At 40.1% G+C, this 24,093-nt stretch overlaps 1 protein-coding gene across 1 annotated transcript in view; it reads right to left on the bottom strand.

The window, feature by feature from the left end:
• Rab14 (RAB14, member RAS oncogene family) overlaps positions 1-17,394 on the bottom strand; it is a 28,661-nt gene extending 11,267 nt beyond the window's left edge. The window contains exons 1-4 of the mRNA XM_013030143.1: positions 17,136-17,394; positions 6,126-6,184; positions 4,994-5,047; positions 3,633-3,810 (exon numbers count right to left, since the gene is read on the bottom strand). Of these exons, the coding sequence (XP_012885597.1) occupies positions 3,633-3,810; positions 4,994-5,047; positions 6,126-6,177 (284 nt within the window). The 5' untranslated portion in view covers positions 6,178-6,184; positions 17,136-17,394. The remainder of the gene's footprint in view (positions 1-3,632; positions 3,811-4,993; positions 5,048-6,125; positions 6,185-17,135) is intronic.
• Between the last annotated feature and the right edge of the window lie 6,699 nt (positions 17,395-24,093).

The following is a 24,093-nucleotide window of genomic DNA, read 5'->3' as shown; positions in this document are numbered from 1 at the left end:
GGTCGTGGGGCCTGAACTCTGGGCCTGGGCGCTGTCCTTCAGCTCTTCAGCTCAAGGCTAGAGCTCTACCACTTGAGCCACAGTGCCACTTCTGGCTTTTTTCTTTTTGCTTATGTGGTGCTGAGGAATTGAACTCAGGGCCTCATGCATGCAAGGCAAGCGCTCTACCACTGAGCCACCTTCCCAGCCCAGTGGGAAGTTTTATTAAAGCAAGAATTTTAAAGTTTGCAAAATGTCAAGGATTAATAATGGAAAAAATGGGGGAGAGGGTCTTAACTCCAATATCAATTGTCACTATAAAGTGCTAGAATTAAGAAAGCATGTTTATAAAGCATGAAATACCTTCCTTTTCAACAAGTTACACTGAGACATGAATACACAATATTACCATTTTAAAGTATATAATTTAGCTGTTGTTTTATACTCACAAAGCTAGGAGCTGATCATCACTATTGAATTCTAGAACATTTACAGGACCACAAAGACACAAATCCTGAACCCATTAACTCCTAGTGTGTTGCAATTCTGTCCACCATAGATTTGCTTATTCTGTATATGTCATGTCATAACCAGAATCATATGTTATGTGGCCTTTGATGCCTGGTTTCTTTAATTCAGCATAATTTCTCAATCTATCTATATCATGTATCATTCTACTTCATTCCTTTTTATAGCAAAAAAATATTTCGTCATATGGATATACTCCACTGTTCATCAGATTATGGACATTCCTATCAACTATTTCCATCCAAAGTACTTTTTTTTTAAATTGTGATTAAGTGATTACATAATTTCCCAAATTTCACAGTATTGTGGAATAATGATGCTCATTTAAAGTCACAAGCTCATTCTAACTTTCCTGGAGCAAATTGTCTATCACGGTCTCTAATATATAACCGTGTACACATATACACCATACATGTTATCAGCAGCATGGGGATATTTAGTAGTGGTTCGACCAGATGAGTGGAAGTTCTTTGTTTCTTAAGTCCTGTTAATTTTGTCTTATCACCTAACATTTTGCATCCAAAGTACTTTTGAAGACTTAAATAGACACAAATTTTACCATAGTACTACTATGCTTAAAGGGTATGTTTAAAACCAAAAGCTAATTACATTGTAAGCACAGATTATCACATTTAAATTTAATGCACAGAGCTTTTAACGACATTAAATCTTCAGGAACATAGAACCTATAAGACAGCTCAGTATAGATGGCCAGATTCTTCAACAGTCACAATGCCACTGACTGACCCTGTCACCAATGACCCACTGCCATGAAGAGCATTAACACTTGTTTCACCAGTTATACAAATATGCTGAAGCTTTAAATACTGTAATTATAGTCAACCACTGATCTTTATTCTTTTTTGTTGTTGTTGTTGTTGGTTGTGGGGGTTGAACTCTGGGCCTGGGCGCTGTCCCTCAGCTCTTCTGCTCAAGGTTAGCACTCTACCACTAGAGCCACAGTGCCACTTCTGGCTTTTTCTGTTTATGTGGTGCTGAGGAATCGAACCCAGGGCCTCATGCATGCAAGGCAAGCACTCTACCACTCAACTTCACAGCCCCTGATCTTTATTCTTTACTGAACATGGCTTCCTCAATAAAAACTTAGGAAACTGACAAATTAAAGTTAAATAGTAAATTTCTTTTTCATTTTTTGTCGGTTGTGGGGCTTGAACTCTGGGCTTGGGCACTGTCCCTTAGTAGTAGCACTCTACTACTTGAGCCACAGCCCCACTTCCAGCTTTTTCTATTTATGTGGTGCTGAGGAATAGAACCTAGGGCCTTATGCATGCTAGGCAAGCACTCTACCATTGAGCCCAGTAAATTTCTTTACTATAGAAATAGTCATAATAGGGCTGGGAAGGTAGCTCAGCCGTAGAGTGCGTGCCTTGCAAGCATGAGGCCCTGGGTTCGATTCCTCAGCACCACATAAACAGAAAAAGCCGGTAGTGGCGCTGTGGCTCCAGTGGTAGAGCACTAGCCTTGAGCTGAAGAGCTGAGGGACAGCATCCAGACCCAGAGTTCAGGCCCCATGACCAGCAAAAAAAAAGAAAGAAAGAAATAGTCATAATATACCAAATATGCCCTATGACTTTTTTTTTTTTCTTTTTTTTGGGTCCGGTTGTGGGGCCTGAACTCTGGGCCTGGGCACTGTCCCTCAGCTCTTCAGCTCAAGGCTAGCACTCTACCACTTGAGCCACAGCGCCACTTCTGGCTTTTTTCTTCTTGCTTATGTGGTGCTGAGGAATCGAACCCAGGGCCTCAGGCATGCAAGGCAAGCGCTCTACCACTGAGCCATCTTCCCAGACCGCCCTGTAACTCTTAAGGAGAAAATAATGTAAAGAATTTACCAAACAAAAATATACTTCAAAGTAATAATAAACATGGCTCCCCTTGCTAGAGAGAGTCACACTACTTTTGACTGGTGCTTCCTATCAACATGAAAGGTGATCCCGTTCATTTTCTAGCTCATTGAACAATCACAGGGTACAAGGGGCACATATGTCCATGTTCTCCAGTCAAACCTTTTTTTCTTTCATCTTTTGGGGGAGTAATACTGGTTTTAAGCTCAGGACCTGAGCTTTGTAAGCAGGTGATTGCTCTACCATTTCTGCAGCCCTTTTATTGCTTTAGTTGTTTTTCAAGTTGGGTCTCAAATTTCTGTCAGGGGCTAGCCATCTCCCTACTTATGACCACCAGAATAGCTGACACACAGACTTCATCACCACTCCCAATTTGTTTACATAGGCTCTTTTTGGCCAGGCTGCCTTCAACCCGGTCTTCCCCATTCTGCCTACCAAGTGGCCAGGCTGCCAGGCATGACCACCATGGATGTTATATCAAATGCTTTGAGTTTCCAGAAATAATCATGTTGACATTTGTGGGGGGGGGGGGGACACTGCTGGTACTTAGGGCACTGTCCCTTAACTTTTTCACTCAATACTGACACTCTACCATTTGAGCCACACCTCCAGTTGCAGGTTTTTGGTGGTTAATTGGAGGTAAGAGTCTCACGAGTTTTCTTGCCTGGGCTGGCTTTGAACCCCAATCTTCAATCTCAACCTCCTATGTAGCTAGAATTACAGGAATCCACTAGTGCCAGGTACTTGTTGACAAAATTTAATCCTGCTGCATAGTATTTTAAGTCACTTCAATATGTGTTAGGGCAAAAAAGAACTTAATAATTACTCAAGTGTTATATATAAATCACCACCTAAAAAAAATCTCAGATATATCAAAAAATAACACTTTTAGTCTGAAAGCAAAGCATAAGAACTTTTATAGCCCATCATACTAAACTAGCAAAACTTCATAGTGAACTTTCTGGTTAACTATTTCCAGAAATTTTAACACTAAAGACTGAAGACAGAATGCCTCAGACACATTTGGTATTCAGAATTCTACCCACCATCTCCTAAAGCTTTTCTTCCATCACATCAACTTCAGAAATGAAAGCCAAGTTTTATACAGGAATTTAGAGAAACCATACATCCCCAAATAAATTTATTTACAATTATCTAACTACAAACTAAAGAATACCTAAATCAATTTATTTAAAAACCCTCATTGTCCAAAGTAGATTTCTACTCCTAAGTATGAAGGTTGAAAAGTTATTTGCCTCTTACCTAGTAATATCATACACCATAAGTGCACCCGCAGCTCCTCTGTAGTAGCTTCGTGTAACAGCTCTAAATCGCTCCTGTCCTGCTGTATCCCAAATCTGCAGTTTGATTTTTTGGCCACTAACTTCAATTATTCTTGTACCAAATTCAACACCAATTGTGTGAGGACAATCAGCCATAACTGTTAAGGGTAAAAATAATATCCCAATGTTCAGAAAATTCCAAAGACTAGTGGGAGAAAATTCACTGAATAATCCATGACTTTAATATTTGTAGGGGGAGGGAAGAGGAGAGACACAGCAAAGATCAACAAGAAATGTGACTAGACTAGAAACAGTAAACATTAAATTTTGTAGGCCAAATGGTATCAGTCACAACTACTCAAACCAGCCTGAGGCATAAAAGCAGTTTTAAACAACAAATAAAATAAGCATGGCTGTGTTCCAATAAATGTTACTTACAAAACAAGAAGTGACTAGATTTTGACAACTGGCCAGTTTACTGAATTAAAAATTTTCTAAGTAAAACTCTTAGGAATTGAATAAATTCATCACAATTCCATTACACTATTTAAACCTTCTGGCAATCCTTAACTATTACAAGGAACAATGGTCCTGAGATGCTAGGAATCGTTAGTCAAAACTATTATCAATGTCTCAAAGAAAATCACCACATTTAATGTTATTCATATACTGATAAGCCATAGAATAAGTAGTCCTTAAAAAAAAAAAGAATAAGTAGTCCTTTCCTCTTAATTAGGTGATATAAAATCTCACTGTTCTTTAAGTATACACACCGATGGATACTTCATAAAGTGTTACATCAAATTTCTGTGCTAAACAGCATAAAAATGCCACAGAAATAATTTCAAATATTCTAAAAAATTTCAACTATATTAAATGTATCAGTTACAACAAATTGGCCCCTTTCCACTATCACCCAAGAGTTATCTCTGAATCTTTACCAACTAGCTATAAATATAAAAAGAATTTCATTTTAAGTATTTCACATCTACTAATTAGTTGATATGGACTATGCAGAAAATGTCTAATCTATATATCTATAATGAAGAACAAAAGAGATTATTTAAATCTGATTTTATCTTATGCATTTAAAAAATCACTTTATTAAAAAATAAGAAATCCAAACAAGTAAATCGGATTATGTCTCACATATATAAATCAATATATATACATACTGGCAATAATATTCCATTCTACCTGTACCTATTTTAAAAATCTGCATCTGAAGATATCAACGCAAATACTGGCAACAGTCATAATCAAATACATAAAATATGCTGAAGAAAACACTTGTTAAAAAGCAGTGTAACAATAATGTTTCACCTCACATATTGAACTTACATTTTTTTTCTGTAAACTGATGAAGCAAGCAAGATTTTCCTACTCCCATATCCCCTGTTTAAAGAAAAAAAAAAGGTTCAGGTGGCAATTACATTTCTTTCTCAATTTTATATTCTTATAATCCAATGTAATGATTGCCAAATACTTACCATACCACATCACAAGTTTCTGGGGCAGTTAGAAAACTTGTATTTCCCTCATAATGAATTCAAAAGATAGATCAATTTTCACTAAATACATACCAACTGACCGTTCCTAACTTTTCCCAGTGATAGAAATTGGTTATGAATTATGTTACCAACTGAAAAGTGCTCAGTAACAGAAAAATTATTACAAAGATACTTTTTTACTTTAAGTTATTTCAAGCTTGCCTTAACCCCACTCCCTTGGAACTATTTCAGAAGCAAAAGTGTAACAAATGAGGTAGAATATATTTAGCAAGCAAAAATAACAAGTTCAATTTTGGAAGCTTGACTCACTAGGTTCCCTGTTGTAGCTATTTCTTGTAGAATTCCAAAAGAGGAAAAACTATATTATATGGAAACTGTAACAGAATAGATGTCTTCTCTGACTCTGCTGAAACAATTGTAACCCATGGTAAAGAAGTATAACAAAGTTACATGAAGTCAACATTAGAACAATGTTCTAACTTCAAGAACTCACTGAAGAGCAAGTGGGCTTTCAACTGCATTTTCACAATTATGTATGGACAAGTAGCATTAAGATTTAATGGGAACAAAATCTTGAAATTTAAAGGGAAAGCACTAATATTACATTTTATGTATATTCTACAACTTACTCTCTGAATCACACAAAACTCTACCAATTCTTGGAATCTACTGGGACCTGAAAGAATTTTCATGTTGTTTTTGGAATATTTCAGCACTAGTAGGACATTAATCTTATTCCCAGAATTAACAAGCTTTCCAGAAGTCTTCAAGAACAACCAATATCACTTCACTAGTACTTAGCACTATAGCACAAAAGTACCCAAAGCTACAATGCAAAAGGTACTTTATTAAAGGAGCTTTAAGTTCTAAAATGAGAAAATTACTCACTTCTCCAGGACTGGTATATTTAAGTATTAAGAATGTTTTACATGTCAACAACAGTATAAGTTTAATGAACTTACCAATAATAATATATTTAAAGATGTAAGAGTAGTTGTATGGTGCAGTTGCCATGGTGGCACTAGAAACAAAGAAAATGATGTTACTTCAGCAATTTTAAAAACCCACGCAAATTATCTAAACTGACCATCACTATACATTCAAAGAAAAGGTAAAGATAAAGCCAGATGCTGGTGGCATATGCTGGTAATTCTAGCTACTCAGGAAGCTGAGATCTGAGGATCTCAAAGCCAGCCTGGGCAGGAAAGTCTGACAGACTCTTATGTCCAATTAACTACCAGAAGTGGTGCTGTGACTTCAATTGATAGAGCACCAGCCTTGAGCAAAAGAGTTTAGGGATAGCACCCAGACCCTGAGTTCAAGCCCCAATACAGACAGACAGACAGACAGAAAGAAAAGGAAGAAAGAGAGAGAAGGAAGGAAGGGAGGGAGGGAGAAAGGAAGGAAGGAAGAAAGGAGAAAGAAAGAAAGAAAGAAAGAGGGAGGGAATGTAAAGATGAAACATGAAGCCCATAGAGTTCAAACACAATGCTGGTAACGAAGTAAAGTCACATTTCTAAATTGATCAAAACACATATTCTCTTGAATCAATGTTTCAATATTCTCATACACTATCCACAGAATTTAAAATGTACAAATAACTCTTAATGCTTCACTTTATAAAAAATCTAAAAAGAAAAAAAATTCAAAAAGAAATGTCATTCTGAAAAGTTTCATGGAAAACCTCCCCCCCTGCTTCAAACTGATTCTCAGATCTCAGCTTCTTGAGTAGCTAGGATTACAGGTATGAGCCACCAGTGCCTTTCTTTCAAAGAAAATCTTTATAAATGCAAATCTTTGTAAATGTAAATTAAACATTATACTTTCTTTTCCTTTAAGGTCCTTTTCCATTAAATGATCAAGTGACAGGTGGTCTAACTTGTTCAGAATTGTGATTTTAAACAGGACAGTATAAAAAGTAAGCATCAACTTATAAATATGAAATAACTCCTTTATACTCTCAATAGTAGAGAATCCAAAAAAACAACCATCATATTTTTTAATTCCAAGTCAAATTACTGAAATTGACATTTTTTCTACAGATTTCTTTTCAAGGCAGGGCAATTATTACTGGCAATTTCATATGTCTCAACAATATAGGACTTTCAGATTAACACATGAATTACCTGCCATATAACACTCTGGTTGAGAAATAATACTATAACATATACTTTTTGTTTTTGTCAGTTGTGGGGCTTGAACACAGGCTGGACGCTGTCCCTCAGCCTCATGTGCTCTATCTCTCATTGTCATTGTGCTCTACCACTTGAGCCACAGTGCTACTTCCAGTTTTTGAGTAGTTAATTGGAGATAAGGGTCTCACGTGGACTTTTTCTGCCTGGGCTGGCTTTGGACCACAATCATCAGATCTCAGCCTCCTAAGTAGGTAGAATTACAGGCGTGAGCCACTGGTGCTAGCTAAAATGTACTTTTTTAACTGCAAAACTTGTAAGTTTATAAAAGATATGCCAAAAGATCACAACTCATTTCTTATAATTGAGCACACCTGACCAAAAGAATTCTCATTTCTGGGTAGGGAGGAATGAAAATATGGTAGAAGAGGTGAATCTCTTCAAAATGTACTATGTGTATGTATGGAAATATCACAGAGCAGCCAAACCATACTACAAATGTATGCTAATCAAAAATCAATCTCAATTCTCTCCTATTTTAACAAATTTTAAAAAATTGTAAGGTATATGTTTCTAATTCTAAATACGTGCATATAGTCCCAACTACTCTGGAGATAGAGGCAGAAAGACTGCTTACATTCAGGAAACAGTCTCAAAAAGTCAAAAATCTCTCCAAGTAATCCATGAGGGCTTTGAATACATCAGACACAGTGTTGGGTAGCAGAAAAACAATACTGCTAATAGTTTGTTTTGCTCAGTCTTTATGAAAACAATATTCATTTCTCTTATTATATCAAGACTTTAAATTTTAGTTTACAATATTTTTTAAAAGCTAGATTATAGGGGCTGGGATGGTGGCTCAGTGGTAGAGCACTTGCCTTGCATGTCTGAGGCCCTAGGTTCGATCCCTCAGCACCACAGAAGCAAAAAGAAAAAAAGCCGGAAGTGGCGCTGTGGCTCAAGTGGTAGAGCGCTAGCCTTGAGCTGAAGAGCTGAGGGACAGCGCCCAGGCTCAGAGTTAAGGCCCCACGACTGGACCCAAAAAACAAAAATCAAACTGGATTATACACAAGCTAGATATCTGATATAATAGAAAAAATTATTTAATAAGCCTGGCACCAATGGCTTGCATCTGTTTATCCTCGCTACTCAGGAGGCTGAGATATGAGGATCTGGGTTCAAAGCCAGACTGGACAGAACAGTCCATGAGACTCTTTTCTCTCTAGTTAACCACCAGAAAACCAGAAGTAGTGCTGTGGCTTAAAGTTATGGAATGCTAGCTTTGAATAAAAGAGCACAGGGATAATGCCCAGGCCGGGATTTGAAGCCCCACCCCAGCACAAAAAATTTCTTCAGTGAAATTAACACCTAATTATGCAACCATATCTCAAATATATAATTTCTATATAATCAAATTTATTAGAAGTGGGCTATATAGAAAGAGGGAACAGCTGGTGCTATGCAAAACAAAAGAGATGTACATATCACCCAATGTGAAAGAAATAACTGTACTGCAAAGCTCACAGAACTCATAAATGTTATAGATCATGATAGACAATTTACCCCATGAAAGTTAAAATGTGTTTGTGACTTTAATTAAGCATCACTATCCCATAATACTGTGAAATTGGGAAATTATTGAATCACTTAATCACAATAAAGAATTTGAAAAAAAAGACGTGGGCTATAATTTCATGATTACTCTTTAGGGCAGGCTAGCAGGAAGGATATTTATAAAATTATCAAGGAAGAGGAATTATTTTTTGAGACCAAGTCTCAGGCCCATGCTGGCACCAAATTTGTGATTCTTCTGCCTCAGCCTCCTGACAGTTAGAATAACAAGTGTGTGCAAGGAAATCTTTAATTGTCACTTCACATTTCACTCTACATTGCATTCAGTACAAGTCTTGCTCCACAATGCAGCTTGACATGTTGTAACACACAATCAGTCTCCTACATCATGAAGAACTCCCTTAACCAGTTTTTTTTTTGAGGAGCTTTTCTGGTTAGACCAATTCTAAACACCTAACTTTTGCCTCTTTTCCAAACATTAGTAGGGAATCAAAACTTTTAAGAGATAGATGCCAGGTGTAGTCCTAGCTATTCAGGAGGTTGAGACCTGGAGGATCACAATTCTAAGCCCAGGAAGAGAAGTCTAAGAGACACCATCTCCAAAAAAAACTAGCAAAAAGCTAGGCTGCATATGTGGTTCAAGTGGCAGAGCACTGGCCAAGCAAACAAACTGAACAAGTTCAAGCCCCTAATCTTTCCAAAAGAATAATAACAAAAATACTTTTAAGATGAATCCGGTCTTAACATCTCAGATGCCAAACCAAAAGCTAAATATAAGGAATTTTTTTTTTTTGGCCAGTCATGGGGCCTGAACTCTGGGCCTGGGCTCTGTCCCTCAGCTCTTCAGCTCAAGGCTAGCGCTGTACCACTGGAGCCACAGCGCCACTTCCGGCTTTTTCTGTTTATGTAGTGCTGAGGAATCGAACCCAGGGCCTCATGCTTGAAAGGCATTCACTCTACCGCTGAGCTACCTTCCCAGCCCCGGAAAAACATTTTTTTAATCTTTGATCAAAAATGCTTCTGAAAGTGTCAAACATGGTGGCTCACACCTGTAATCGTAGCTACTTGGAAGGCAGACCCAAGTTTAAGGCTCTCTAGGGCAAAAGACTCCCATCTCAAAAAATAACTGAGGCTGGTGGCACACACCTGTAAGACCAGCTATGTAGAAAGTCTAAGTAGGAAAAACACAGTCCAGGCTGGCCCAGGTATAATACACTGAGACACTAATTGAAAAATAACTAAAGCATAAAGGCTGGGGCATGGTTCACTGGTCTAGCAAGCAAAGACTATGTTTAAAACCGCAGTACCACTAAACACACACACACACACACACGCACACGCACACGCGCACACACACATACACCAGTTCTCAAGGGTTAACTTCTTCACCTGCAAAATTCTTTTCTGCATGAAAATGGTGAAGACTATTTAACTTTTAATTCCTAAAACTCTTCTCTCCCTATTCAAGGTCAAAGTAATCAAATATCTTCTCATTAGTTTCCCTGCTGTTTTTCCCCTTGATTTTCCTATTTTCTTTCCTTTTGTAACTGACACTGAACTGTATATACACATTGCTTCCTTCTATTTTGGTATGTTAAAATTACAGGGGCTAGGGCTTGGCACAGTGGTGAGTATGTCATGCACAGTGTTCTGGGTTCAAGCTCCAGCTCAAGCATGTGTACATATGTGTGTGTGTATGCATACACATATGTGTATATATCTACATACATACATACACACACACACATATCAATTATGGACTCTAAAAGTCCCAAAATTCAACTTGAAATGCTCTAAAGAATAATCATGCCAGTTGTTGGTGGCTCACACCTATAATCCTAGCTATTCAGGAGGTGAGATCTGAGGATCACAGTTCAAAGCCAGCTAGGGCAGGAAAGCCCATGGTCTTATCTCTAATTAACCACCAAAAGTGGAGCTGTGGCTCAAAGTGGCAGAGTGCTAACCTTGAGTAAAGAGCTCAGGGACAGTGGCCAGCTCGTCCCCTTCCAAAAAACAGTAATCATGAAATTATAACCCAATTCTAGTTGTACTAACATACACTTACTAATTACCACATAAAACATTCATTAATTGAATATCTTCTGAGATAAACCCTAACGCAGAACTAGAGAAAACCATTTTTCTAATTAAATATATTCTCATTGTTCATATACTCAGCCAAAGTTGTGTATACAAAGTGGAACCATAATTATGCTTAATATTGCTTTAACAAAGGCTTTTTCAACCTTATTTCTTGAGTATGAAACATCAATTTCAAAGAGAGAAATATAATGTTGCCTAACTTTAGGAGAAAAAAAACTATTATTGACAGGATTCTGGGAAATCAAATGTCCAAAAATTAGATAAGAAATGGTCTATGGACACATGCTGGTAGTTCATGTCTATGATCCTAGCTACTCAGGAGGCTGAGACCTGAAAATCACGGTGCTAAGCCAACTCAGACAGTTAAGTCCATGAGACTATTATCTCCAATGAAGTACCAGGAAACTAAAGTGGTGCTGTAGAGTGGTACAGTGCTAGCCTTAAGTGCAAAAAGCTCACGGACAGAGTTCATGCCCCAAGACTGACCCAAAAAATTAAAAATAAATAAATAAAACTATGTACAGAACAATAATATGACAATAACAGTGATTTATAATTTATCATTAATTAATGGAAGTTTCTTAGGAGAAGGAACATTTAAGAATAAACCATGTAACTATCTGTACTACTTTTTCCTATGTTATCTGACATAATGTGTGTGTGCGCGCGCCTGTGCGCACACGCGTGCACGCGCACACACACACACAGCAATTCTAGGGCTTAAACTCGGGGCCTAGACACTGTCCCTAAACTTTTTTGCTCAAGGATAGCTTTTTGGAGGTAAGTCTCAAGAGCTTTCCTGCCCAGGCTGGCTTTGAACGACAATCTTCAGACCTCGGCCTCCTAAATAGCTAGAATGACAGGCATGAACTACTGGTGTTCACCCTATCTTATATAGTTCTTAATTCTCACAACTCTGTAAAGTCATCACTGAGATTTGAAAAAATTCACTAATGTGTTTAGTGTTACAAAATTAGTAAGTGGTAGAACAACAACTTGACCCAAAGACCTGATTCCATGATTTTCCCTACCTAAGGCAGCTTACCAAAGGCATATTCAGTAGACTAACAAATTTCCCAGTGCCAAAAGAAAAAAAAATGCCTAAGAACCAACAACTGTATTCTATATTCAAATGGTAGTTCTTCTAAATACTGTGTTTAATACTGGTTGAACCAAGGATTTCTGAACTGTATCTCCTAACATGAAACTACTGAAAAGGTGAGAAATATATTTAATGATGGAGTACGCCAATGCAAAAAACATGAAACATGTTGCTTTCACCTAACAAATTTATAGACATGTTTCTACCTCAGTTCATTGAGATCTAAATGGTTATTACTAAACATGCATTAAATCCTATTATGCCAAGAAATGAATACCTGGTCTCCACTTAGTCGATCAGACATCACCCCAAATAAGATTATACAAACATATAAATGATTAGTTTTGAAGGATACCAAAAGACACTTCCATACACATTGCTATAATGCCACATTTTGGGAACCTTATGGGTATTATTTAAACATCTTAAAAATAATCTAGTGTGAGGACCTAGGTTTCATCCCCAGTCCCACAACAATCGTAATTTTCCAAATCATCTACTGGATCAGAAATAGTTACCAACAGAAACCAAAGCTTCAGACCAAAGAACAGGTTAAGGCGCATTCAAAACACTATTTTTGATAGCATAAAACTAGAAATAGCCTCTACTTCCATCAACAAAGAAATGACTGAATAAAGTGAACCTTTTTGGATAATGAACTATGAACTAATACGTATGCAGTTCTTTTTAAAAAGTAAATCTATAGACATTGATGTGGAAATATATCCAGGATCTTGTTAAGTGAAAAATAAATCATGTAGTTTTGTGAGATGGCATATCTCATTTTTTTTATTCTTTATTTTTTGTGTTTATGTGGTACCAAGGAATTGAACCCAGAGCCTTATACATTCTAGGCAAACACTCTACCACTAAGCCACATTCCTTGCCCTAGTATATCTCATTTTTAAACACACACTTAAACCCTGTATATACAAACTATGGGAAAAAATACACAACACAACAACCTGTGAAAAATGTGTAAGTAGAAAAGGAAAATAGTTAATTTTCTTTACTTAGCTCTGCAGTAACTTATAATGTGCATGTAGTATTTGGCAATACATTCTAAAATACACAAACTATTGAATCTATACTATGTAAAATATACTATTATCTATGTAAAGTTTTACATATAATTTTAATAAATCAGTTTTTTTTTTTTTTTTTTTTTTTTTGGGTCCAGTCGTGGGGCCTGAACTCTGGGCCTGGGCGCTGTCCCTCAGCTCTTCAGCTCAAGGCTAACGCTCTACCACTTGAGCCACAGCGCCACTTCCGGCTTTTTGCTTATGTGGTGCTGAGGAATCGAACCCAGGGCCTCATGCATGCAAGGCAAATGCTCTACCACTGAGCCACCTTCCCAGCTCCATAAATCAGTTTTAAAATAACCAAAAGGAAAAACTACTCATTAGCCAACTGCAGGAGACTAACACTTGTAATCCTGGCCATTCAGGTTGAGACTACTGGATTTGGGGTCCAATCCAGGCAGACAAATCTACGAGACTTTCATCTCTAATTAACTAGTAAAAAGTAGGAACTGTAGGTGTGGCTCAAGTGGTGGAGCTTCTGCTCTAAGCCAGAGCTCAAGGCCCTGCTTTCAAGTACCAATACCATCATAGAAACAAAAGTTCATAGCATTTCTGACAGTGTTTCTGCATTCACTGATAATATGGCTATGAAGCCAACCATACAAATGGCTTCAAAATAACCAACACCCAATAATAGAGGGCATTTTTTCAGTGTTTTTCGGAGTTCAATTCCCTACTGTGTCTGTTAGAAAACCATTTTATTCTATTCCTTAGGACACTGGGTAATTTTTACATAACTGATTCAGGACAACAGGAAAAAAGCAACCCACTAAATATTCCTGGTCATCTAAAGTATTATAAGTACTGACAGTACTTATAAGTATTATCTATAGTATTATAGATACTAATCTAAAGTATTATAAGTATTGACAGTACTGAAGTGATAAGACAACACTGTCTCTTGCCTCCACATAACTCAAGAATAGAAACATTCTGTGCTTACAGGAAAGGAAAAAATGCTACTTGATTTATCAGTCAGATGAATACAAAATTTCTACAGTTAATCTAATAACTTAATCAGATTGAGTAGTCAATTTCCTTTCCATAACAGTACTATAACCTCTGAAATGCACTCATCCACATTGAAGACAAACAAAAAGAAAAAAACAAAACAAGAAACACCTCACTTTTTGAAAGACAGTTAATGTCACATTTTTATGTCATCTAATGCAGACAAGAAAAACAGAGCTGGATTTGATTAGTGTGTCAAAATGAAAGGAAAATTCTTCCAGCTAGTTATGGTGGGATGCTAGGAGCAGGAAATAAAAGTACTCCAAAACCTACCTTGGTTCACAATACATAACAACCAAAACACAAAAACTTCCACCTACTACTACTGAACCGAATTAGTGAAAATTTTACTGTCAAGATTGCTTTAATAGAATTTAGTGTAGAGAAGGAAAAACGTATAAAGACTGATCCAACAAGCTGATCATTGTTGATGCTGGCTGAAAGTTGTATGAATACTCAGTATATACTTTATTTTGTATTATATGTTTTGTTTTTCGGGGTTCTGCCACTCCTTGGGGCTTGAACTCAGGGCCCAGGAGCTGTCCCAGAACTTTTGCTCATGGCTGGCACTCTACTACTTGAGCCACAGTTCCATTTCCAGCTGTTTTGGTGGTTAATTAGAGATAAGAGTCTTAGACTTTCCTGCACAGGCTGGCCTCAAACCACAATCCTCGGATCTCAAACTCGAGAAACTAGGATTACAGGCATGAGCCACTGACACCCAGCTTCTGTGTGTGTTTTAAATTGTCTGGAATAAAAAAGATTTTTAAAAATAAAACACAGTGTTTCTAGTATCAATGTTTTTAAGTTGTCTCCTGCTGCCTCTAATTTTTAACCATATAAAAATGGTTCCGACTTTTTGAAAAAAGAAAACTCTTACTAGCTGTAATTTTAACACTTTCTTAAATACATTATTAAACTCTAAGAACTTGATAGCTATTAACATCATTTTAAAAAACATTCTAAATTCTGTTGCAAGGTTGAACCATGCAACAGTTGTAAAATTTAACATGATAAATAAAGAAGTAGCTTTTTAAATGTAAATTTAATTGCAAGAACTTTTTAAAACAGCTACTAGAATCTTCACATCTTTACAAAGTGCCTATTATATAGACCCACTATTTCACACAATCTCAAATCCTACGAAAGTATTTTAGAAATGAAGAAACCAGGTCAGACAAGTGACTTATTCATGTTATATTTGTATACTACTCAGTGGAGAGATAAGAAAAAGGTCCAGGAATAACTAACTACAGGGCTCAAAAGCCATGTTCCTCTCATGCATTCAACAGATATCAACTACCCTTTAAGTGTACCTTAGCAACGTTATAGGCACTGGGACAATAACTGTATGCCAAAGCAATGTGCCAAGTGCTTTCTTTAAACCTCACTGAATCCCTGAAACAACTCTTGAAAATGTAGGCACAATTATTCCTTTTATAGTCCTTTAAAGGACTTTGAGTCTGAGAAGTTAGGGTCACTTAACTGACAAGTAGTAGGACTGGACAGGGAATCCTAGGCCACAAGACTCCACAACTTAACCAACTCCATACCTCAAGGCAAGAACCAAGTAAACCCATCTAAGCTGAACTTAGAAGGAAAACTTTAGTGGAAAGGCTTGCAGGGAAATAAAAATGAGTTAAGATTATTGCAAGGTCAAATCTATCCTCAATAACTACATCTAAAAGTAGCTAGAACTACTACAATAATGCAACTATTAGCCAACTTCAGTAAAGCAGAAAATAGTAAACTGCAAGAGTTTACCTCTGGGTTCTGACACTTTCTTGCTGGTGGACCAATAGGAAAACACCTGCCCTCTGCATACTTGTTTCTTCACATATAAAATGGAAATACTACCTCTGAAGTTGTGAGGATAAAGATTTGGCTGTATGATGGCTGACATGAGAAGACCTTAGGTCATAAAAGCGCAATGAGTGGTCAACCCATGCAAACAGGAAAAAAGGAATTAAGCTGCCACTATATACAGAGCCTGTCTGTAACCCCGGTTTAAATGTGAGTGTAGTATGAAATGCACCAGCCACCATGTGAGAGAGGCTTGTTTATAGCATTCTTAGCCTGCTACATTACAACTTCAGGCCTCAGTTTCTCATCCCCGTCCCCTTAAAAAATGAGAATAACACAAACTTCTCTCCTACGGCTACATGAGGCAAAGCATTCATGTGTGAGGACACCGTTCCTGGCACCACGGTACAGTGCAAACCCTCCAAACATTCGTGTAGCATCTCTTCTTATATTCTAGAAACGCCCAAACTTTTTTCTCTTTATTATCTCCACACGTTATGTAGTTTCTGGGCCTTCAAGGGTGATCACAGGGGGGAACTCACTAACACCAGAAGCTCACAAGCATGGACCCACCGACCCTGTTCCCAAGAAGGGGGGCGCGGGAGGGGGGGGGTCCACGGACTGACTACCGACAGCGACAAGGGCAAGGGCACCGGGGCTAGTCCAAGATGCCGGCGAAGCTGCGAGGTGCTAACTGCTGCCTTTTGTATTCGGGGACCGATGCGGCTTTGCGGGGTGGCAACGCCACGTCGGGGGCTCCCGGGTGACCAGACGGTGCGGCACGCGTGGGTAAACACTGCGGGGGTGGTCTGCCGGCGCGGGCCCGGGCGGCGGCGGCGGCGGTGGCCAGGGGCCTGTGGAGGCCGCGCCGGAGAGGCGGGGAAGGCGAGGCCGGAACACACCCTTCCCGCAGCCTCGGGGCCCTCCGCCGGCCCGGGTGCACGAGGGGGCCGCCGGGAAGGTACAGGGGAGGGACTCAGGAGCCCCCCGGCACGACGTCCTGTCAGGCCCGCCGACCCCCGGGCTCGGCGCCGCGGCCTGCGTGGCCCGGCCCGGGGCGCCGCCCGCTCGCGTCCAGGCGCGCCACCGCGGCCCGTCGGCGAGGCCGGACGCCGGGGCCGCGGCCGGGACCCGGGCCGGTCGGACACTGCGGAAGGCCCGGGTTACCTGGGGGGTTGCTGGTGGCTGGGCAGCTTTCCGGGAGGGAGGGGGGCTTCAGGACGAGGAAGACGAGTGCGGATGCGGCGGGGGAGGGAAGGGGGGCGGTCGGCCGAGGCCCCGGCAGGGAGGCGGACTAGCCCGGAGGTGCAGACGGCGCCAGCGGCGGCAGGAGCGGTGACGGCGGCGAAAGCTCCTGCGGTTCCCTCAGGATCTTCCTCGGGCTGGTCCAAGATGGCGGCGCTCCCTGCACAGGGTTTCCTGTCACCCTCGCAATGGGCCGGACCACAAAAGAAGGGGGGGAGGATGCGTGCGCAGCTGACGGAGCCCGGAAGAGGGTGGCGGAGGCCGGCCTGGTGGCCACGCCCCTTCCCTCGGTCCTCCCCCTCTGGTCCCTCCGCGCCGCCGCCGAGACCCGCCCACTTTGGCGCTGGCGCCCAAAGGGGCGGGGAAAGCGCCGGGCGCGTGCGCAATCGCGTGTCCTCGCGGGCTAGGGGGTGTTACTGCGCAGGTTCGTGCAGATCCTGGTGAGGGTGCGTCTGTTAGGGTTGTTGCTGTTGGAGACTTGAACTATGTTGAATGTCAGCAACTGCTTCTTAGTGGGCTTTCATCATGTACTGGCATGCGTTCAACATGTATGAACTGATCGCTCGCATCCGTGGGGAGGAGCAAGCCTCATTCTCCCAGTGGCAAAACTGGCCCACGTTGACCCAGTCACTTGTCCAACATGTTGCAGCTAGGAAGTGACCATTTTTGCCCTGTGTATCACCGCTGCCCCTTCTCACCTCGCTTTAGGGGTGCCTTTTAAGAGAAGAGGGAACTAATGTTTTCGCAACTTGTCCACCACCTGTTATCTTCCAACGTGGCCTCTATTATTAGCACTGCCCCACGAAGTTAAGCCACCTTGGGGCAAGCCACAGGGTGGGTTGACTTTGGTTTGACTTTCTTGGGCCTAGGACATTCTCACCTTGTTGGCTGTGGATGTGAATTTATTTTTGCCTTTTTGCACGTTAAATTTTATAACTGCATTGATAGATTTTAAAATGACCTACAGCAAGACATTTTCTTTGACACAAAAGTTCTTTTTCCTCCTCTTGACTCTAAACGAGCTTAAAATATGCTTTGTGAATCCCTACAAGTGTTGTAGACCCTAAGCATTTATCTTCAGTGAGTGTAAGCATTTATCTTCAGTAGTGTGTAAGGAGGTCCTGCAAGTTTAAACTTACTGCTGGCATTTAAGAACTTTCATAAGTGGAAAAGTGAGAGTTCGCTGGGGAAAATGTATGGTCATTTACAAGTCTCTTATTTTCAGAAGAACTTGAGTACAAATCATTTTTCTGCAGCCTACTAATAGGATGGCATAGCATGTGTCACTTGATTTCCCAGATCCTTGATCTTTTCTGCAGAAATAATGGGAATATTATTATCTAACTCACTTGGGTCCTTATGAAAATTAAATGAGACAATGTATGCACAATGCCTGGAATATAATAAAAAAATCAAATAGGAATGGATATTATGGTAATAGATCCAAATCTCTTCCAACTCTGAAGCCTATGCCTCAAAGTACATATTTGTTAACTATTTTGTTGTTACATTTTTTAACATTCTAGAAATCAGTAAGTTTTCCAGACTGGGAATATAGCACGTAGTCGGACAAATGCCTAGCATGCACCAGACAAAGGAAGAAAGGAGGGAGAGAAAAAGGGAGGAAGAAGGAGGGAGGGAGGGTAAGAGCTGTGAGCCAATTGCCATTACTTGTTCAGTATGAATTTAAGATAGGCTAGAAAGTTACTATGTATCCAGTTGTTACTTGACTTGAAACCTTTCCTTGTTACTAGTGTTGATTGGATAATTTTTATTAGGTGCCAAGAGCAATCCATGTATATTTTCTTATATAGTCCTTTCAACATCATTACGAAGGCATCACTGTTACCTATTTCATTAATGAAAAAACAGAGTGTCATCCAAGTCTAAAGCCATGGTGTGAAAGTTGGCGGTTCTGGGACTTGAATCTGACCAATTGTGACTTGAGTCACATTCCTAAACACTACTCTGATCCTTCCTCTCTTATTTGCACTTATAGCACCACAGCCAACTTCAATGTGCATCCCAAATTACCACTGAAGATATCATTTTGGGGCAGGTTTGAAAGGAAATATGAATGCAGAGTGCTGGACACATCCTAAGTAATGCAATTACTGAGAGCAGAAATAATTATTAAAACAAGCCTCAGAATTTTTTCAGTTGAGAAACTGTGTGTTACCAATTGCAGCATAATTAAGGAGCATACATTAGATGCTAAACACCTGTCAACATTTCTAGCTAACTTTAAAAAAAAAACTGTTTCTGTGTGGAGGGGTAAACACACAAAATTAATTGGAACACTAATAGCAAATGATTAGAGACAAACTATTACTAGAGAAGTGTTCTAGTACACTTACATGTGGATACAACTATTATATTCAACTACTATATTCAGTCATAAAAGAAATGGCATGAGTACATTCTGGGAAGAAGAAGTCTGGCTAATCTAAGGTGGAATGAGAGATATTGTTGAAATAGATTGTCAGTAAGTATGAAAATAGAACAATGAAACATCTTTAATTTTATTAAGAAGGGGGATAGAGGAGAGTGACAGAGGGGGAGACTGATTGGACTATATTAATACATATGTGGAAATATCACAATGAATACTCTTTTATATAGCTAACATATGCTAGTAAAAGTTAAAAAGAAAAAAGTGTGTCCATTAAAAACAGTGCCTTACATCCCCATACACTTAGATACTAACACTTCCAAACACAAGCTGATAGGATTTATGAGGGAGTGACAGTCTAAAGTTGTCCCCTAACAAACAGCAAAGTCCCATAAAGTACAAAGTACACTGGATACTTTTTTGAGGAAAAACCCTGGAGACTATTATCTTTGTTTTCCTTCAATGTTGGATCTAATGGCCATATGCTTAGCTAACCACTCAAAGACATGAATGATTTCCATTTAGAGCCCATGTTTCATGGAGGGGAAACACACACACACACACATACACACACAACCAATGTGTCTCTTTTATGTCTAGAGTCTCATGCAGTGTGGAAAAATGACCACCTCAAGAGATGCACATGGAAACAGATCTGCTGAAAAAAACAAACCCTACCCTTTCACTATGTTCTTACTCCATGGCAGGTACTTACTTAGTAAGTAAGAATTGCAGTTTTTAGTATTTATTTCTTCTTGCTTTGTTTGACCTCATATGCTTAGTTGAAAAGGTAGGTTAAAGCCTAATGGTAGAGGATTTTCCTAGCCTGTGTGAGGCCCTGGAGTTCATCTCATCACCACAAAGAAGGAGAAAATTGTGTGTGTGTGTGTGTGTGTGTGTGTGTGTGCTATATATATATATATATATATATACATACATACATATATATACATATGTATATATGTATATATATATCATGTTTATGATAAAACATGTCTGATGTGACACAACAGTATTAAATTGACAGTGACTCTCAATAAAAGTTGGCAGGTGCTGTCAAAGTGAGACTTTCCACTCTTTACAAGCCCAGTGAGCCTGCTGGAGTTTTCCTGTACAGGCAGAAAATGAAAGACTTCTGGTTCCGAGACATAGGACTTTATTCTTTACATCATAGCAAGCAGTGTGGGCATCTGTTTCCCATGTCCCCAAGTCTCATGGGCAGTGATGTGAATGAACACATGTACACATGGTGTTTTAGGAGAAGAGTCCTGGATTGAGAGAAAACATGGGGCTTATTATACTCAGGACCTGAGCACTGGCCCTGACCTTTTCCACTCAAAAATAGAGTGCCTATCAGTTGAGCCCCAGCTGCACTTCTACCTTTTTGGTGGTTAATTGGAGATAAGAGACTCACAGGATTTCCTGCCCGGCTGGCTTTGAGCTGCAGTTCGCATATCTCAACCTTCTGAGTAGCTAGGATTGCAGGGGTGAGCCACTGGTGCTCCACATAGCCAAACCCTTTATCTTTCCTTCCTTAACAGATTTTTTTTCATATATGTAAATCAGGCACACATTTGGGACCCTGACAGAGCCCTAGACTCCCTTCCTTAAATTGGGGAGCAACTGGGCGCCGGTGGCTCACGCCTGTAATCCTAGCTACTCAGGAGGCTGAGATCTGAGGATCGCGGTTCCTGCCCGGGCACGAAAGTCTGTGAGACTCTTATCTCCAATAAGCACTAGAAAACCGGAAGTAGCGTTGTGGCTCAAGTGGTAGAGCACTCACCGTGAGCTGAAGAGCGCAGGGACAGCGCCCAAGCCCAGAGTTCAAGCCCCAGCCAAAAAAAAAAAAAAATTGGGGAGCAATTTCCTGGGTTCCTAATTGCATTACCAAAGCCATATGGGTCCAGATGTTATAACTAAGAGACTTGAAAATGATCATGGCTTTCATGAGACAGAATTTATTTCATGTTCACAGGGAAGTATGAGTAGGTGGCCCAGGGCTGACAGACAAGCTTGAAGTTGCCTTGGTTGTTACATTGCCACCCAACCACATGTTTACATCTCGTGGCTCAAAATACTTAATCTAGCTGCCACCAAGAGAGAGGAGAAAAAGAAGTGTACCGCATGGACCTTTAAGTATAAACCCCAGAAGTTATACACATCATTTCTACTCATATCCCATTTATGAATCACTTGGTCATGCCTAACTTCAAGGGACGCTGGGAAATTTGGTCTTTATCATGGAGGGAGATTATTACTAATGAAAGAGCAAACAGTTGGGTAGCTATTTCTACTATATTGTACTTCTTTTGCTAAAGGGATGTCAGGCATTAGAACCAGGGAGCTGGAGTTAAACCTTTAGGTCACTAAAGGACTGGGAGCAGCAGGACTTGAAATGTTTCCCACTAGTTAATTCCTTCAGGATCCCTGCTCTGTGCCCTCTGTGTGACTGAGCCAGGGCAGGGGGGTGGGGGGATGTTAGGGGAGAACATACCTTGCTAGAGTTCTGAAGGAGGAAGAAGCAGAGGGAAGTCTGAGTGTCCCCTTTATTACTAATATAGCCTGATGGGAGAAGAATTTTAGAGCTGGTAGCTAAAAGACACAAGTTATAAACCTTAGACTTAGGGCAGGGACCCTTACTGAGGGGGACCAGAGCCCTAGGAGCAGCTCCCTTCCTGTTTAAAAAAAAAAAAAAAGAACCATGCGGAAGTGAGCAAGACTATGTATTCTCCAATTTACTGAGTAGATCAGTCATGCATGTTGTTAGGAAATGAGTGAAGCAGAGACAGGACCAAAAATGAGGTAGAGCATGAAAAGCTTAGAAAAAAATTCCTTCCTCACTGAAAGCAAGATTAGGAAAGAAAAGTTCCCCTCTACCATCGTGAGCAAAGTATAGATGTTAGAAATAGCTGACCAAGCGGGTAAAACAGATTCCAAACATTAAGAAGAACCCAAACAGCAAAATCAGAAATTACTCAACACTGTAGTTGGATTGGAGCCCAGCCTTGCCTCTTAGCAGTTAGGAGGTTGGGGGTAAGTTCCTTGAGGAAGATCCCTAAGTCTTCATTTCCTTGTCTATAAAATGAGGATGTAGCTGCATTCAATTCCCACAGTGGTCACAAAGCTCACATAAGGTAACACGGGAAAGGCTCTAGCTTGGTGCCTGGAGAAAATAAACACCCAGGCAACAGAAGGGGCTATTATTATTATTAATTTCTGAGAGCCAATCAACAGCTCATGAAGCAGTTTCTCCATATAAACTAGGAAAGAAGAAAGCTTTCATCTACTCTCATGGAATTCAACTGAGATCAGAAAGGTTTCTGAAGAGCAATAAAAATAATTGGGAAGAAATAGGGAAGAGGGAAAGAATGGGAAATAGGCCTCTGTAGGCTGGGCTGTTTTAAGAGATTGGCTAGCATTCAAAACAATCTAGGCTTGTTTTTGTCCCGTTTCCCTCCCCCCACCTCCCCTACATCCCCCCATATCTCCTGTGCCACCGCAAACACATGTGCATACATACACACACTTGTATACACGCTCACACAAAGCCATAGACCAGTGCAGATTGATCCTGAGTCCAATATTACAACTGCCTGTCTCAGGATAGGATATTGCATTTATAGATTAATTAGTAGAGGCTAGGTTTTGCTGTAGGATAAATGCACCCCTCCTCTCCCCTCCCCCCACAAACCTCCATAGCTTATATGAACTACAGAGATTTACTTCTTGTTCGGCCCTGACTATGTGTCATCTGCTTCATTGTGCCATGTCATCTTTACTCCAGAACCCAGGCTCATAGAGCATGCTCTGTCTCTCGGTCTCTAAATCATGGCAGCCTTCATGGTAGAGAGAAAAGGGACTCTGATTGAACACACTGAGTCTTCAAGCTAATGCTTGAGGAGCAGATCTTACAGCCTACAGATCAGATGGAAGTGGTTAATTTTCCCATAGGGTGGTGGCTATAGGTGGACTGTATTCTAGTCTCTATTTAAACATACCCCCAATGTGGGAGAGACTGACGGCTTTTGAGAGCTATCCTCTTGAAATAAAGACAGCTGCACCTGTCCTGTGAACCTTCAAAAGAGGGAAGGGGAACTGACATGATATCACAAATAGGACTGTGGTTTGCCAACTGACAAGTCCTCCACTCCCATGAGTGAATTTTCCCCTCAGTACGAGTGTATGGGGAGAGATAATAGTGTCTCTTTATAAAATATCACACTCTCTCTGCACACAGGAATGGTATGTTAACCATACCAGTATATACCAGGTATATACCAGGTGTTGTGATGAGCACCCTACCTGCCTCAGTTTTTAACAGTATATGACCAGGCAGGTTATATCTCAGGTGTGGAAACAACCTATAGGATCATCTATGTCTGGATGATCAGAAAAACAAAACATGTTCTGGGTATACCGTGAGGTATTATTTAGCCTTTTTTTTTTTTTGTCCGTCCTGGGGCTTGAACTCTGGGCCTGGGTGCTGTC

Source organism: Dipodomys ordii, unplaced genomic scaffold, assembly GCF_000151885.1.
Source record: "Dipodomys ordii isolate 6190 unplaced genomic scaffold, Dord_2.0 Scaffold127, whole genome shotgun sequence".
In the NCBI taxonomy this organism is placed as follows: domain Eukaryota; kingdom Metazoa; phylum Chordata; class Mammalia; order Rodentia; family Heteromyidae; genus Dipodomys; species Dipodomys ordii.
This window is presented reverse-complemented; position numbering and strand designations above follow the sequence as displayed.